Here is a 17,183-nt window from a genome sequence, read left to right as displayed (position 1 = left end):
TTAAATTTATAATAGAGCAATAGAGGCGCAACAAATATGTAATAGAATTTTTTGAACAACAATGAAAAAATTGATCTTGGAAGATGTAGTGACATTTGAAATGGTATTAAATATTTAATGAATAGCTTATAATCTAACATTATAATTATGTATCCTTAGATCATCGTAACATTCAACATACTATATATAAACATGTTTAATTTTTAGGATCAATTTAGGATCAATCGGTTTACTATTATTTACATAGCTTAGATGGAAAGAAGCATGTAAATTAATTTGATTGATAGTAAAGTACATAATACTTATTGTATTACCGTAAAGCATATAATAATCACATTCATTTTATTAAATAAAAAAATAATTCATTTTATCAAAACAAAAATTCTTTTCTTTTTTTTTTTCTTTAATCATTACTAACTCATCACATAGTTATAGTTTTAAGCGACTTATGTACTTTAATTGCACTCGTAATTATTTATGAAAGCAAAATTGTATTTAAATAAGAAAAGCGAGAGAACAAACATTTTAAATTTCTTTTTCATGATATATAATTTCACATGAAATAACCAATTTGATTACACCGCTTTACAATTATTATATCGATAAGTGAATAAGTAATTATTAAACAACAACAAAAAAAAAACAAAAGTCTGTAATACAATAACATAGAGAGCACACATTTTGTCGTGAAAGATTTTTTTATAAAATTTGTTGTCTCTAGCTTACAGAGTATTATATATTCATTATTCTCTAACATTATTACATAAATACCGAAAATTATAAATTATTTATAATATAATATAATAAATTCAACCATAGATATAAACAAATTTTATAAATTAGTTTAATAATTATTATTGAGATTCTAACGATAAGCACCAAAGTTTTAAATACTACATATGCTTTGCGTAATATTCATTTAATCTTTCCTAACATAAATGAAACCAAAAATATGCTCTTACAGTGCTTACATTAATAAAAAGTTTAAAAAGTTTAAATAATTGAATGAAGCTAAAGATCTCTCTATATCATATATTGCAGGCTATACAAATTTTTAATATATAAAATGTTTGACTACAGCTTATATATTTTCTTTTTTTTTTCTTTTGTTTCTTTTTTCGGAAACTGATTACGAGTGCATAAAACTTCTTGCAAAGTAGCTCCTGTTATTTTAGTTATGTACATCAAGGTCTATAAAAATTGATTTTTTATCTTACTTTCGATACAGTAGTTGCTCATTTTAATCCTAGAGAGACAGTTGCTAGGGATTTAGTAAAGAGGAGCTTCATCTGCTGATATAGCTAATTCTTCATCGCTCCAGTCTTCATTGCCTAGACCCACTGAACCATGGAAACTTTGCGATCTAGCTACATGGCTAAAAAATAATATACAATAAGTAAATTTATCATTCCATATGTAAAACAAGAATTGAAGCTTTCAATATTCATACTGCTTAAAACACAAAATGTCTTTTTAATACCACTGGCAAATGCAAAACAAAGTTTAATATGAAACTGGAAGAAAAAGAAGATAAATTAAAAATCAAATTATTAAATATAAAAAATATTAATTTTCATATTAATTTAGTTTGTCAAAGAAACAATTTTGTATCATAATAGCAAAATATTATACTTTATACATACGCAATATATATAAGATAAGTGTGTTATGAAAAAAACTAGTGCTTATTAAATAGACCAGGAATCGATAGTGACTAAATAACATTCTATTAACGTATTCTTCTCAGATAATTTGTATAACGAACACTTTTTGATTCCTGGATGTAACGAATGTAAACAACGAGCAGAATCAGGAAGCAGAATTATAACTTATTGATTTTTTCAAGAGAATTGTCATATGTTAATAAAAATCATCTGTGATAGAAATAATCATAGCATCTCTAGAAAAAATCTATAAGCTCATAAAATTCCAACAAGTTTTTAATCGTACCACTTGCTTGCATCGAAGAGATCTCTATGTGTATCTTTACATTATCGATCGCTATCAGTCCTACCAACATAGTGAAATGATTACTTATATGATTAATAAGACAATGAAATGAATGTTTCTTTTGTTATTTATTTCCTTATACGTATATATAAAAAGAAATATTTCAAATTATCTACCTTGGTGAGAGATTTGCATTAGTAGTAGATTTCTTTGATAAACTAGCTTTTTTTCGTCCTTCCATTGCTGCTTTCATGGGATCATAACTCTTACGACGTTTCCAATTTTGCATTTCTACTTCTCTTGCATTTGGTGTTACTGGTTTCTTTGTTTCCTTTGGCTTACCTTTAAGGCCCTAAAATATATGTTTTATTGTTATTACATTTATATATATATTATAATGATAATTAAACATATATAAATGTTTGTAATTCAAACTTACAGCACTTGAGACTCTACTAGCTCGCATGCTAAAACGTCCTGAATCAGTTCTATTTATACTAGTGTTAGGTTCTATCTTTGCACGTGTTTCCTGTGCAACTTTAGGCTTAGTTATACTTGAATTTATTGTTTTTGATGGTTGTGGTTCTAGCCTTGCCCTACGTAAACTACACATAACATTAATGCATATTGATACAATTTTCAATAATATACAAAAATGATATTATATATTTACCTAAATGCTCTATTATATTTAGTATTAGAAATTGGAGGTTGGGTAACATGTTGTTCATCACTAGTTTCTGTGTCACTAGGTTGACGTGTTACTTTTGATATACTCTGATGTAAACTTTGACTAGTATCTTCATCGCTTTCATTGTCAGAATCTGCTAACGAGGGATGATATACTACCATACGTGCAGACATTGCTGAGACAACATTTTGAGTTGTTTGTAAATATGATGAGGTTTCTAGATCACTATCACTACCCTGTACAAATTCAAAGAAATGATGTGTATTGAATTACAAAGATTATAATAGATGTTTTTTTAAATGCTTGAAAATATAATTATATACCAATTGCAAGCTAGATGGAGTAGGTTCTTGATTTTCATCTTGTGAATAATTTAATTCATTATCAGACCACTCGTTTGCCAGTGAAAGAGTACCACCAGTTCCATGAAAACTAGCTGAGCGTAATACAGAATTGTCATGACTAAAAAAGAAATTTATTTTAATACTTATCTGTATAAATTTGGTTGTATACATTGACTTTTGAAATAAGCACTTACTTTCCAGAACTATCTTCAGTACTATGATGTTTTTTCGAACCATCAACAAGCTTTTTTCTTCCTTCTGCAGCTGCTTTCATCGGATCATAACTTTTTCTTCTTTTCCAATTTTGAAATTCTACTTCTTTAGATGTAAGCGTTGAATTACTTCTACCAGAATTTTTAGTTTCCTTGTTAGGTTTCTGTGCATTTCTTTGTCCGATAGGACCATGCTGTAGATAATAATAGCAATATTTTACATTTTTATATTTATTTTTAGATTCTATATCTTAACTTTGACAAAACTTACGTAAGAACTTTTAGGAGCTCTTATGCTTACTCTACCAGCATCGTTTCTGGAGATAGATGGTGTTCTAGATTTGGAAGGTTCTGATGTTTTTAATGCATCTTTACTGAAAGCACCAACACTACTTGTTCTTCCACGTTGATAATTTTGTTGTTTATTTATTGATGTAATCTTAACATCGGTCTGAGCTTTCCTACGTCTTTCTTCTGGTGTAGTATTTGGTGTTGTATCAGATTCACAATTTAATCTATAAATATTATAATTACATTATTAAATTGTACATAATGATATTTTTATTTAATGTATATATATATATATTATACAAAATGTATTATTTTTTCAATACCTTGCTCGTCTTATGCTAAATGCTCTATTTAATTTAATCCCAGAAGAAATAGGGTTTATAGGAGATTTTGATTGCTGTTCTCCAGTTTCGCTGCTACTATCAGAAGCAACAAGAAATCTATTTCTAGCAGAAATTCTATCAACGTCGCTACTATTGAAGCTACTATGTCGAGACACTATAGCCTGAGATTTTAAATTTCCAATACTAGCGTTACTTGATGATCTTTGTATATTTAATTGTCGTTGCAATTCAAGACAATTTCTTGGTATCCCAGAACTTATAGAAATTTCTTTATTAAGAATAGAACTTCGTTCGTGATAATTTGTAGCACTATTTGATTTTCTTAACATATATGGACTAAAAAAAATATATATCATAGATTATACAACATCCGTAAAAATTAAATATAAATACGTAATTATATGTAATTATTATTAATACCTATTTTCAACACAAGTAAAATATCCTATATTTTTTGCTTGTGGTGTAGATTTTGTCAAATGTTTAGCTCTCTCCAGCATAGGCGAATTAATAATTTTCATCGATGACGTTTTACGAGATACAATAGGACTGTTTGTTAATTTTGGTGTAGATGGCCTTAGGCGATTTAAAACAGGACTGTTTGTATGTTTGGAGTCATCCTTGGTAGAATATTTCATACTATTTTTTCTGGACGTGTTTGATTCTGTAGTATCAGAAGTATAATCTTTTCTGTAATAATATATAAATATTTTTACTTTATTTAGAAAAAAAGATTAATAAATTGATATTTTAATAATTAATTATTTAAATTACCTGTCCAAGGAACTACTTCTCCTTCCCAAGTAAAGTGATGCTAAAGTTCGGGACGGACTCTTTAATAGCTCTGTACCAACTTCTTCAGTCTTTGATTTATCTGAGTTATAATATTTACGAACACTTCTTCGATTATCACTGGTATTAATTCTTCTGAATAAAGATTCAGACAAACTACTACGCCTTCCTAAAGAATTATGTACTGGCGTACGTTGAGAACTGTGTGGTGGTGTATTATAACTATTGCTTGTGTCCTCATCAGATTCACCACCCGAATCAATTAATAATTGTTGGTTCGATATTAAATCTATTCTTTCCTTTATTCGTAAATATGATTCTGGATCCATACTGTTATCGCTTGGTTCCTATATAAATTAAAAACGAAAAGTATATATTTCTAATCATTTTCTATTTACATTTGTAAATACGTACATGTCGATAACGTGCCATTCTTGGACTCTTAGAATGGATTGGAGATGGTATTTTCGATGGACTTAAGGGAGGAGTACGACCAGTAGGACCACCAATTGCTGGAGGCAAAGAATTATGTTCTGCAACTTGAGTAGCCCATTCGGATATCCATGTATTGTTATCCCGTGAAATACTCATCTATAGAAATAATTCTCGTTAGAATATGTTTTTTTATATAAATTTGTTTAATTATATACCTGGAAACTATGAACATAAGATTCATTGTTTTCTTCTTCCGTTAATACCCCAACACTGAAAACTTTATCAATATCCATCCTAGCTTTTTCTTCATCCGTATAATCTTTATGAATGGTGTACGTTCCAGCTTCGCTTACTGCTCCATCCGAACCAGCATCAACGTTACTCACATTAAAAACATCTATATTCGTATCTTCTTCTACATTGCTAATATTTAAATCCATCGTACAACTAACGCTACTGGATAAATTGCTATCAGTTGGATTTGGGTTTTCTAAATTATAATCGTTTAAGCTATAATTAATATTTGATGCTTTTTGAGAATAGCTATTCATTGATGTTTTATAATAATTTTCATCATCGTATGTATTATCACTGGCAATGTATTCTATATTTTTTGTATATGACTTTTCATTCGAATCATCATCGTAATTGCACGCTTCGACATGACTTAAATCATTGATAGTTGCTGATTTCTGAGATGTCCAAAATACTTTAATATTTGACTTTGACCCGTAATCAAGTTCCAACGAAAGATTTTGCCGTGCTAATTTCGGATCTCTCGTTTGATCGTCGCAAGATCTTGTCATTAACTCTTGCTTATTTTTTCCATCATGTAATTTGAAATCGATATCAGATTTTTTAGAGAGAGAATGCGTTCTATGAATGCACTTTGTACCTGTAAAATAAAAAAAATATATATAAATGTTAATTATATTATTTAATTAATTGTATATTGTATTAACTTACAAAAATTGATATCTTTTAGTATTCACAAATATGACTTTGAAGCCGTTAATACGTTCATAGGCATGCATTACTCAAGACATATTGAATATACTTGTGAAGAATATTAAAAAGACAGGTAAAGATGATTTCATCATGACTCATGCTTCACAAATATGGACTTCAAATGTGATATACCAATCGAAATTTATAAAAGTATTCTTACATGCGTATGTAATAGAAATATATAACTAACTATAGAAATGCAATCAATAAAAATAGATCTTTTAAAACTATGATGTAAAATGTTAAGATGTAGGTGTGATAATTTATTTCTGTTTATTCAGATTTTATCTACAAAGATATTCAATGATATCTGAAGCGAGGTAATAATGTATTCATCAAATAGAAGTTAAGTGAATTAATTGTAAAGTACAAAAAAACAAGAAAAGAGAATGAAAAAAATTACTTAGTTGTTTTAACTTTTCCGTCAGAGAATCAGTTTTGCGTTTGGTATCATCTTCACTGCTAAAATAACCCTCAGAATGCGTACTAGGAATTTTTTGTTTTTGTACCAAATTGGGAGACATTAATGCGCTTCCCTTCTTTCCGCCTACTTCTACCTAAAAATGAATAATAATATAACTCGATATACAATCATCATTATTCACTTGCATTCATTAGAACGTAACAACATGCTAAAATAGTATTCACCTTAGACGTTGAAAGATTGCGCCTGTGCCTTGCATTGTACCTCTCAAATAGATTTTGATATTTGACTTTATCAACTTCTTTGTTGTTACCAAAATCAATTGTAAATACTAATGGTGGTTGAGGTGTTTGAGCGGTGTTACTCGCATCATCATCTTCTACCTTTTTTTCCATTGGATCAGTCTTACATTCATCATCGTAGTCTTTATTATCTAAAGATGAAAAATTTCCTGAACGTTCCTTGTTAATATTTTTCATATCTGAATTATCATCTAACGTGAGATTCTTTTGCAATGTTTGTTCACTAAACGTGGAATTGTTAGTATATGATTTACAAGTTTCCACGTCAGATAATTTATCATCTACATTTTCAGTTGATATAAAATAAGATGAGGATTCTTTATCTGTATTATCAATATTTATCTTCTCCTTTCTATTTTCTTCAGTAGTTACTTTTCCGGAATCATCTGTTAAACGTTGTTGAACGTCGTTCTGTTTGGCTGTGCTCTCCACTTCCATTTTCACAGCCGTGAAACATGCCAATTATAAACATCCGTAAATAGAAATATAGTATTCCTTGCAATGATATATTTTATTATATACCATTACAATAAGGTTTGATAAAACACCGTTCTCCTATAATTATACCTCACCACTTGACGTAGGAACCATCTCGCGATAAAACGTCATGCACGAGAGAGTGCTATATACAATTATATGAATATAGTAACGCGATCATGAAATTTTTCTGACACATCGGCACGGCTTTTAACATTCGGTGAATATCTTCTGCTTGCTTTTTACGCACTGGACACGCTTGACCAACGGCTTAAATAAGAATCACTAGAAATCGTTTCGTATTCAAATACATATGTCGCTTATTTTCTGCAGTCGGTAACATACAATTACTATGCGCATGCAGCAATTCACTTATTACCAACTTCACGTCGCCATGATACAAATTTCAAACAAATGACAATCAAACGATGCATTATATTATGCATTTATATACTTATACACGACGAAAATAATATGTTAAAAGGAACACGTTTAAACAGACAAAAGTAATATAAATTAGTTTTAACGAATTAAAGTAATATTATAATTATATATCAAATGTATTCATTTCATTTTGTGTTCTCTTTCCCGCAAACATAAGTGGAAACATAGTGCGATTAAAGTTCCTGCGATTGGAATAAAATAAAAGGTAAATTCTATGTCTCATTAAGTTTCTTTGATATTTTTCTTACGAAGATATTTTCTTTTTGTTTTATCATGGTTGTCAGTTTATTCTATACAAAAAAAAATGATAAAACAATAAAAAGAAAACTTATTAGCTAATTCCTCGTAATAATTTATTTGACATAAGTGTTTTGTTAGGTTATATGATTCACCATGTCACTTTTGATAGGTTATAAATAGGATAGAGACATTTGTGAATAATGTTATTATATTTAACATGGTAGTATATAGCAAATGGCATTTAATATTGAAAATAGCGTTAACAAGTTTAATAGGTATAAGTTCGTTTTTTGGTGACATGTGTTTGAAATATGTTGAAAATGCATTAGCACGTGCAATATTAGACAATTTGACTCACGCTATTGTTGGTGGTTTAGTATGGATATTAATTTTAGTTTTATCAAAGAAGTCACTTGCACAAAATTCCTGTAGTATAATATTCTCATTCGCTTTATCTTCTTTCATTGATGTTGATCATTTTCTAATTGCGCGCAGTTGGAAGTTGAGCGTAAGTATTATTCAATGATATTTATCTTATCGGTAATACCACAAAATATATCAATGTTCTAACTCTTGTCATTTCTTTTAGGATGTTATAAGCTTAAACAAAAGACCATTCCTACATTGTACTACCATTCCTATTTTATTATGGGTCATTTTAATTTTGAGTTCAATAATTTTCAACTCTCCGTCGTTGAATGAGTCCGCATGGATTATTTCTGCAAGTTTCTTAAGTCATCATATTCGTGATGGCACAAGAAGAGGTTTGTGGTTTTGTCCGTTTGGTTCTACGCAGCCTATACCGTATTTTATATACATAAGTATAAGTATGGCATTACCTTATATCTTATATTGGCTAATGCAGTTTTATATATTAATACCAAATATCAGGGAAAACAGAATGATCATTAATATTGTATAAAAATAGCATAAATTTAAACTACATAGACGCAGATAATAATAAGAATCATTTTATTAATAATGATATACATTAAAATGAATTTATAGAAACAACTACATACAATTTCAATATGCAACATCAAATAAAAACTTAATTATCTTATTATATAAATTAAATGTCAAGCGCAAATGTAATTCTATCAACGACATAATTCCTATTTCTTAGATACAATATTTATAATCTAACAAGCGAATCTAACAAAAAATAACATAGGAAAGATATGGATGACCTCATTGAAACACAATATTAAACTCACGTTGTTTACATACTCCTGAAATATACTTCAAGAAATATGTTTGATAACAAGGGAAATTCGAAAATAACATAACAGTTTCCAATGAAAGTAACTAACTAAAGAGAAGAAGTGATTCGCGTGGGAAGATTGAGAAGAAGGCAGGTTTACTAAATTAAGTAGTAACAAATAGAAACGTAAGAGGGTGTAAGAAGAAAAATAAGTAGGAGGAAAGTATGAGCATGTAGACAAATATTGCAGCTACACAAGTGCTTTCAACAAGAGATCGCATCTATACATATACATATTGTTCATCGATGAAGTTGTGTATGTATATACATATACATACAAATACATTTATGCAAACGTGTGTGTAAACATATGACTCCCGTATGTTGCGACAAAGGTAGCTACTATGTAGATACCGAGATCGGAGGAGGAGGGTCTTTATCAGCGTTACTTGTTCGACTACGGGCGTCGCCGTTAGCGTACTTTATTACGTTATCGTGCGTGGTCCCGCTCAGTTCTTCTCTTATTTCTACGACATTTCACCTATTCAAGAGATACCGATCAAATGAGAAACTCGATTCGATAGATAACAAAAGTAGTTCATGGTTCTTCCAACCAACTTCTCCACGAGAAATTGATTTTTTTCTGTCTCTTATCCATACATTGTGTTTTCAACTTTCTTCGAAAATTGAACATTGAAAAAAGTGTGAAACAATAAGGGAAAAAACGTTTTAATTGATAAAATATTCAGAAATTATTTCTTGAGGATGTTACTCGATCATAGAAGATGCGAGGTCAATGATAACAGCTTGATACTGATATCTTGATTACGATCATCAATTTACACGTTAAGGATACGTCACCGCATCGCGACATACTATAAAACTGTTATCGATCATTTCTAATTTGGAATGGTAAGTTTTTTAACGTTGATCATGTTTTTTTTTTTTATATTTTTATGTATATATATATATTTTTTTTTTAATAAATATTTATCACACTGCGATGCAGAAACACAGTGGCGTGGCTTGTTATCGCGAGGAATATTATACGCGTATATATATATATTTATGAGGAAAATTATCCGAGTTGCGAAAGATAAATTTGTCAATGTTAGTTAATTCATTAGTGCATTCGTTTAATATCAATATTCTATTATTATTATTATTATTATTATTATTATTATTAATAATAATAATAATAATAGGACATTGTTCGAGATGTAATTAGAGGTGCATTACCATGCAAGACGCTTCATGCTTAGAATCCATGCTTAGAATACCTTTCCTTCGCGGTAATGTTTACGTCGTGAATTATTCCATTTCCAAGAACTCCTAACAGCAAATGTAGAATCTCAATGAATCATCATCCTTGCCCTTTGTTGAGAAAATTTGCGAATTAGATGCAAAATTACGAACGAAATAATTGTACGATTTTATTTTTTTGTTTTTTTTTTCTTACGTCACTTTTTTGTTTACGAATCATAACAAAAAAGAAAAAAAGCACGAGATTTCTTAAAATATATTTCGATTGCAACGACAGAGAAAATATTCGTAATTCGAACGGGTATTTATTTTGATTCGCGTGGTCGGTCGTAACCGGAAGTACGGCGAAATTTCCCGCGTTTCTTTTTTCCCTTCAAATTCCTCGAATTCGAAAATTTAATGGGCGTTTTTAATGGACGAGAACTGTTATTTACAAATAAAAAAGAAAAACAAGTAGTCAGTACACGTAAAAAGAAGTTTGGTTTGTTCTTATTTTTTTTGTATGTTTTGTTTAATAAAAAAAAAAAATAAATAAATAAGGAAAAAACGATGAAAGTTTATTCGCAAGCGACGCATTAAACGGTCCGAAACGGTTTTCTTTTTTTTTTTTTCCTTCTTGTAATTACCGAAGGAAGATTTCATAAGCGTGTTGTGCATGAAGAAATGCTTTCGTTAGTCGATGGGCATGCGTAGGTTGTAAAATACGCGAGGAATTCTTTTTTTTATCCAATAATGTATTGCCTTGGATCAATTAATTAATACAAACTCTCACTTATTCCATCAAACGACGTCACGTCCGATTCCGTTCGATTTGACCGGATCGATCGCATGTTCGATATGTTTTTTTTTCTTTTTCTTTTTTTTTTTTTATTATAGGACACCTTAGAAGATTTTTCTCTGTACTTTTACATAGCCTGCGGGGTCGGATTGGGTCTACATCTGTTGACGTTCTGTTTACTTGGCATTTTTTACTGGAAAATCAAAAGTCTTTCTAAAACGGAGTAAGTAATATTATATTTATCTATTCTTTTGTTCATAAAAGGGTGATTTATTTTTAGTTGAAATTTATTTTCACCAGAGTGTGAGAGAGAGAGAGATCAATTTATTTATAGAATATAAGATAAGGAAAAGGGGTTAGAAATAAAAAAACAATAGAAAAAAAAAACAGAAAACAAAATTTTCGTTTCTAAACATTCTTCCCCGTTTAAAAACCCTTGCACTTTTAATAATTCACGCGTTTCTCATGCAGTTGCTGAGAGTATTCGGTCTTATCAGTAACGGTGTGATATTTTAATCCACTTTAACAGACTGTTCTCATTTTCTTTTTTGAAATACGAGATGTTACTACGGTAAATCAACTAATGTGAATGAAAAAAATTAACATGAGTCAATTATAACAGTGGAAAAAAAAACAAAAAATAAAAAAAACTAATTTTATGTGATTTATTTGATAATATAAATAATAATCTTTTCGAGCCACGGTTTTAATCGATTTGATGAAAGTGCAAGGGATTAAAAAAGTATTATAACAAATAGTTATCTGACCATAAAACCGTCGTATTAGTGGCATACCCGGAGTTTCATTTTGGCGGAATTATCTACATCTTTACTTGATCTACGACGCGTCCAATCAAGAGGACGAGAAAGGTACGAAGAAAATTAGAGAGAGATAGATAGATAGATAGAAATATTTTAGATGTTTTAGATAGATTAACGAAATGTGTAAGCTATTTAAAAAAGCAGAAAAAAAAAACAATATAAAAAAATAAAAATGCCCAAAAATATGTTCGCTTCTCTTTTTCTTTTTCTTTTTTTTTCTTTTTCTTTTTTCTTTCCTTTTTTGGACTTATCATCGCTATGGAATTTCGCTAATAACGTTGACGATTAATCATTGATAGCGTATCTTTTATTACATCGGTTGCGACACGATTGTTCTTTCACGCTTATCTGACTTTTTGTTGTTTTTTTTTTTTCTTTTTAAGAAGAAAATTAGCGCACTCCTCCGAATCTGGTAATAATTAATTGTCGCAACGTGCGATCGTAGATATATAATATGTGTATTAGAGAAGTATAACAATTACGAAATAATTCTCTAAAATGGTGATGATGATTGTTCAGGTCGAACCAATTGGGCAGACAGACGAACATGATGGCGGATTTCTGTTATACGAATCCGACAATCGTACCAGGCGAGGAATTATCTCGTCGTGGATTTTCTATGTATTGCGGCAACGACAATCTTAACGAGGATTCTAATTCGAAGAACAAGGAAATTAGTTATGGAACGTATCATCACGAGGCTTTGTCGAAATTTTGATCATTAATGATCCCATTAATTTCAAATAATATTATCATTAATTTGTACTTAACGCGCGGTCATGATCAAAATTCATTATTAATTTATATATATATAAATACATATATATGTGAGTCATCGCATTATTTATAGTAAAATAATATTTTAAGAAGTTCGTATTTTCTAGTTTTCTGTTCTTTCTTTTTTTTTTTTTTTTTTGGTAATATTTATTTTCGTTTTTTCTATTTTCTTTGTTTTTTTTTCCTTTCTTTTTTTATTTGTCGTTTTTCATAACGTTAGCGGCTTTTCAAATATTTCCCGCCATATTGGCTTTTATCGATAGTTTTGATTCGCGACATCGTTATCAGATGTCGCCCTGTGTACGTATTCGATACAAAATTCGATACGAATTAATTCGACGTGCAAATAATATTTGTCAACGACGTGATAAGTTACGAGAGTAGAACAAATAATAATGATTTTTAATTTCGATGATACGTATTATTCGTAGATTAAATTAGATATTAAGGATTGCAGTATTCTTAATAATAATTTCAACGAAAAAAAAAAACATTCGCTAGTCTCATTAATTAAGTAAACTTTATTATTAAAAAATAATGTATATTTAATTATAAGATTTTTCATCTCAGAAGAAATAATTACGTTATTTGTCAAATATTATTTATCCATCTATCGTTCTAACGTTGTTTGCATTTTTATTTTTAAGTTAATTATATAGAAAAGAACAAAAAGAAGAAATAATACGAAGAAAGAAAAAAAAAATAATGAAATTCGTTACGAACACAAGTTGGTAAACCAGTAAGACTTACAAAATGTATAAATATATTGACTTTTTATAAATTTCCACCCCTCGCACCATTCCCGTTTCATTAATTTCATGCATCTCATAATTATAAGTGTAATATAAGTCATACGAAAGAATGCGATTAAAAATAAAATTTTCTAATTATCTATTAATAAGCCGATAACGATTTTTCGTGTGTAATCCGTTCCAGATATTATTACAAGACAAATAAGAAAAAGAAAAAGAGAAAAAGATGTACAGGAAAAATTACAGTCTTTTAATCGGAGATTGAAAAATTATTACGATGATAGTTCTGGTTTTTGGCGTAGTTGTGAGAATCGAAAAAAATATTATAACTTTACCGATGGCGGTTTTTTTTTTTTAAAGCTATTATAATACTGGCATATTGTAATAGTTATTTTTTCAATTCTATATATATTTCTTATATATGAATGAGAATTAAGGTATCAATAAGTTATAATATTTTTGTCGAGATACTTATAAATAATTATTTCAATCAAAGAGAACCGACTTATAATCGTTTTAATTTATTATTAGTTCGTTGCATACACACAGTTCTGACGCATTTTCAAATTAATTTACAATTTTTAAAGAAGTTTTCATTAATTTAATTAAATAATGCATCTCTATCATCATCGTACGATAATTTTTGTTTTTCATTTAGTAGGCTATTTTGTTAAAAAATTTCCAATGAAAATATATATTTTATTATTTTGACGAATAAATTGTGGGACAATCTCGATCGAGAATGAAATACGACAGAAATTATGCGACACAAATTAATAATAATAATTGAAAATATTGTATACAATATTTTAAAAATCATTTAAGACAAATTGATTTGTATTTGATTAAGCGAAAAGTGTATTGTAATTTCTTTTTTTTTTTTTTTTATATATAATAAAGTAACACTCGTTTTAAAGAAATGAGAGATTTTGTTGAAAAATAATGTTCGATAGCAACAACAACAAAAAGTAAATAGTAAAAAAGAGAATAAAATTTCGATTTGTTTGAAACTTTACCTGTAATAATCTATAAATATTAAATAATATGTCTCGGTAAGTGTCGTATAATACAATAATATATACATTATTAAAATGAATAAAGTATTTCTCGTGGCAATTTAAATACATTCGCGTGAGTAACTGTAATAATATATTAATAAATGATCGTAGAAAAGTTGAAAGAGAAAATAAAAAAATAAAAAAAAAAAAACGAAAAAAGAGACAAGTGGCAATCTTTTCTAGTGGTAAGTATTATACTTATTACTTGCGTTATGTAGTGTTACCTGATGGAAGAAGAAGAAGTGTCGTAGCTTCTTCTCATCGTAGACGAGAAGGAGGAGGAGGAGGAGGAGGAGGAGAAGGAGGAGAAGGACGATGACGAGGATGAGAAGGTTGATAGTTATATATATCTCTAAGAAGCTATGCAAGTATATATATATGTAAATATAAATATATATAAGTATTTTTGTAAATGTGTGTGCGAAGATGTGGCATTGCCAGAGGGGGAGTAGGCATATATAGGCAATAATACGGGGATAGGCCGTAATTGTTATAAAATCATCGAGCAAACACATCGGACAAGACAGCCTGAGGGTTGTGGGCGGTGTTACGTGCCGTTACTATGGTTACCATAGTGGAACCTCTCCTAAAGCACCCCCCTACCTCTTGATTGCGCGGAAACCACCACCCGTTCTCTGATCTACGTGTGTATGTACTGAAAACGGTATCTACGTATATGCTTGCTATCCGTATACACCTTTTCATCATTGTGTGTAGGATTCGACTCCCCAATACACACACACACACTCACATATACATAATATACGAATCTCTCTTCTAACCTTCTAGGATTTAAATTGTCCCGCGCTTGCGCATTCCAATTTGTACTTTGCGCATCCTCGTGTATCCCTACCAGATTTATCCCCCCCACCACAACCACCACCATCACCACCCTAACTCTCACATCCTCTTCTTTCATTTCATTCCCACCTCTCATCCCTGTCAGCTCGCTCTTTCCATTTCTTTTATTTTTTTTTTATTTTTTTTTGCTTTTTTTCTTTCTTTCTTTCTCTCTCCTTCCTACATCCGTCCGCCCTCCGTTTTACTCTTTTCTTTTCCTTTTTTCTTTCTTTTTTATTTTTTTTTCTTTTTTTTTTTTTTTACCTACATGTATGTCCACGAGTACGTTTGTATATAATTTGTACCGGCGATTGTACTATTTTACTATTCGTAATTCTTGTTGGTATCTGCGACAACCAGCGTGGGATTGGATGTTGTATAGTTCGTTTTATTTAGATTGTATACTTTTTTTAAACTATGATTTTTCTTTTTTATATAGATGGTCGGTTAATATTTTGTTTTTATTTATCGTTGTATTACAAAAAAGAGAGAGAGAGAGAGAGATACGAATTTCATAATATTATTTATTCGTAATAATTTAAAAAATTGGCAAGCTCGTTTATTCGGATTGAGGATTAATATGGAAATATGTAATTTTAAATATGAAAAATATCTATATATTTTTGATGCGTGTATTTTAATAACAACGCGTATATTATGATAAATGTGATGAGAATTTTTTCCAAAAATTTGATTTTGTTAATTGGTAACGTGTTTATCTATTAAAATTAATTTATCTGCGGAAAATGACCTCTCTATATAGCACGATGTAATTGGAGACTGTGTGTGTGTGTGTGTAGTTACAATTAAATTTATTCTCAACGTCGTATTTTAAAATACTTACAATTCGTAATAAATCGATAAAATTGTATATTATTTTTCGAAATGTTATATTCATTTTCATTCAAATTTGTTTGTATTTTTTTTCTTCTTCTAGCAAATCATGAGAACGATTCATGCAATTCATTTATCTCTCAATTGAATCATTTAACATTACATCTATGATTTCGTAATGATTTTATTATGAACGCGTTAAAGTGTGTTCAAATGATATAATTAATGTATATTATTATGCATATGCACGGCAATACATTTTTGCATATTTCATTAAATATAAATATATATGCAATAAATATGGAAAATAACAAATATATTTTTAGAATCGTATAATCAGATAATTCATTCCTATATACAGGTAACATATTGTTTTACCTGTTTTCTAGAAAAAAACATACATTTGCATAAACATTTGTTGATATTAGTTATTAATATTATAGAAATACAATTCTATATATTATTAATAATTTGCAGAAAAAAATTATGTAAGTTTTTTTATTTGATTTCTTTTCACACAACCCCTCACCCCCAAACCGCCCATACCTCCCCGATATTAATTAATAATTAAAATATTATCATGGGACACCCAGTATATATACAAAGAATTTTTGTACAAATATTAAAAAACGTATTTTAACAATGAACGAAGATAATAATAAATAAAGAAGAGAAGATTTAAAAAACAAGTTAGCACGCGTTGAAGGATGTTATTTTTTTTTTTTTTCTTTCAGAAAGGGATTTGTTAACTATTTATTCTCGAGGATATTACTATAGAAAATCCCTGGCACGTTTCATTCCAAGTATTTTTTCACGGCGTTCATGCAACCTGTATCATTTAGTTTATTCGAGAAGTACTACTCTGTAGCACCCTTCGGAAGAAAATCGTTTGCCTTTATGTT

The 17,183-nt window shown here is 29.2% G+C and overlaps 3 protein-coding genes across 5 annotated transcripts; 2 read left to right on the top strand and 1 right to left on the bottom strand.

Moving 5' to 3' along the window:
• Nucleotides 1-860: 860 nt before the first annotated feature.
• LOC122514004 lies at nt 861-7,916 on the bottom strand. 2 transcript variants are annotated; one of them, XM_043630583.1, is made up of 15 exons: nt 6,716-7,916; nt 6,471-6,624; nt 5,275-5,954; nt 5,039-5,215; nt 4,607-4,971; nt 4,253-4,522; nt 3,812-4,168; nt 3,469-3,712; nt 3,180-3,391; nt 2,965-3,103; nt 2,624-2,877; nt 2,390-2,555; nt 2,127-2,302; nt 1,951-2,010; nt 1,292-1,375 (listed from the first exon to the last, which is right to left on the bottom strand). In XM_043630583.1, the coding sequence occupies exons 1-14, from the start codon at nt 7,229-7,231 to the stop codon at nt 1,992-1,994; spliced, it is 3,729 nt and encodes a 1,242-aa protein (XP_043486518.1). In that variant the 5' UTR covers nt 7,232-7,916; the 3' UTR covers nt 1,292-1,375; nt 1,951-1,991. The 2 variants fall into 2 exon arrangements, with proteins under 2 accessions (XP_043486517.1, XP_043486518.1); XM_043630582.1 differs by lacking the exon at nt 1,951-2,010 and having other exon boundaries at nt 861-1,375.
• Nucleotides 7,917-8,003: 87 nt separating this feature from the next.
• LOC122514006 (transmembrane protein 267) lies at nt 8,004-9,361 on the top strand. 2 transcript variants are annotated; one of them, XM_043630585.1, is made up of 3 exons: nt 8,004-8,462; nt 8,544-8,718; nt 9,081-9,361. In XM_043630585.1, exons 1-3 carry the CDS (start codon nt 8,172-8,174, stop codon nt 9,098-9,100), a joined length of 486 nt encoding a protein of 161 aa, XP_043486520.1. In that variant the 5' UTR covers nt 8,004-8,171; the 3' UTR covers nt 9,101-9,361. The 2 variants fall into 2 exon arrangements, with proteins under 2 accessions (XP_043486520.1, XP_043486519.1); XM_043630584.1 differs by lacking the exon at nt 9,081-9,361 and having other exon boundaries at nt 8,544-9,027.
• Nucleotides 9,362-9,460: 99 nt separating this feature from the next.
• On the top strand, nt 9,461-12,836 carry LOC122514007. Its single transcript, XM_043630586.1, has 3 exons — nt 9,461-10,070; nt 11,298-11,422; nt 12,540-12,836. Exons 1-3 carry the CDS (start codon nt 10,068-10,070, stop codon nt 12,736-12,738), a joined length of 327 nt encoding a protein of 108 aa, XP_043486521.1. The 5' UTR covers nt 9,461-10,067; the 3' UTR covers nt 12,739-12,836.
• The last annotated feature ends 4,347 nt before the right edge of the window (nt 12,837-17,183 follow it).

This window comes from Polistes fuscatus, unplaced genomic scaffold (assembly GCF_010416935.1).
Source record: "Polistes fuscatus isolate 324 unplaced genomic scaffold, CU_Pfus_HIC Scaffold13, whole genome shotgun sequence".
NCBI classification, from domain to species: domain Eukaryota; kingdom Metazoa; phylum Arthropoda; class Insecta; order Hymenoptera; family Vespidae; genus Polistes; species Polistes fuscatus.
This window is presented reverse-complemented; position numbering and strand designations above follow the sequence as displayed.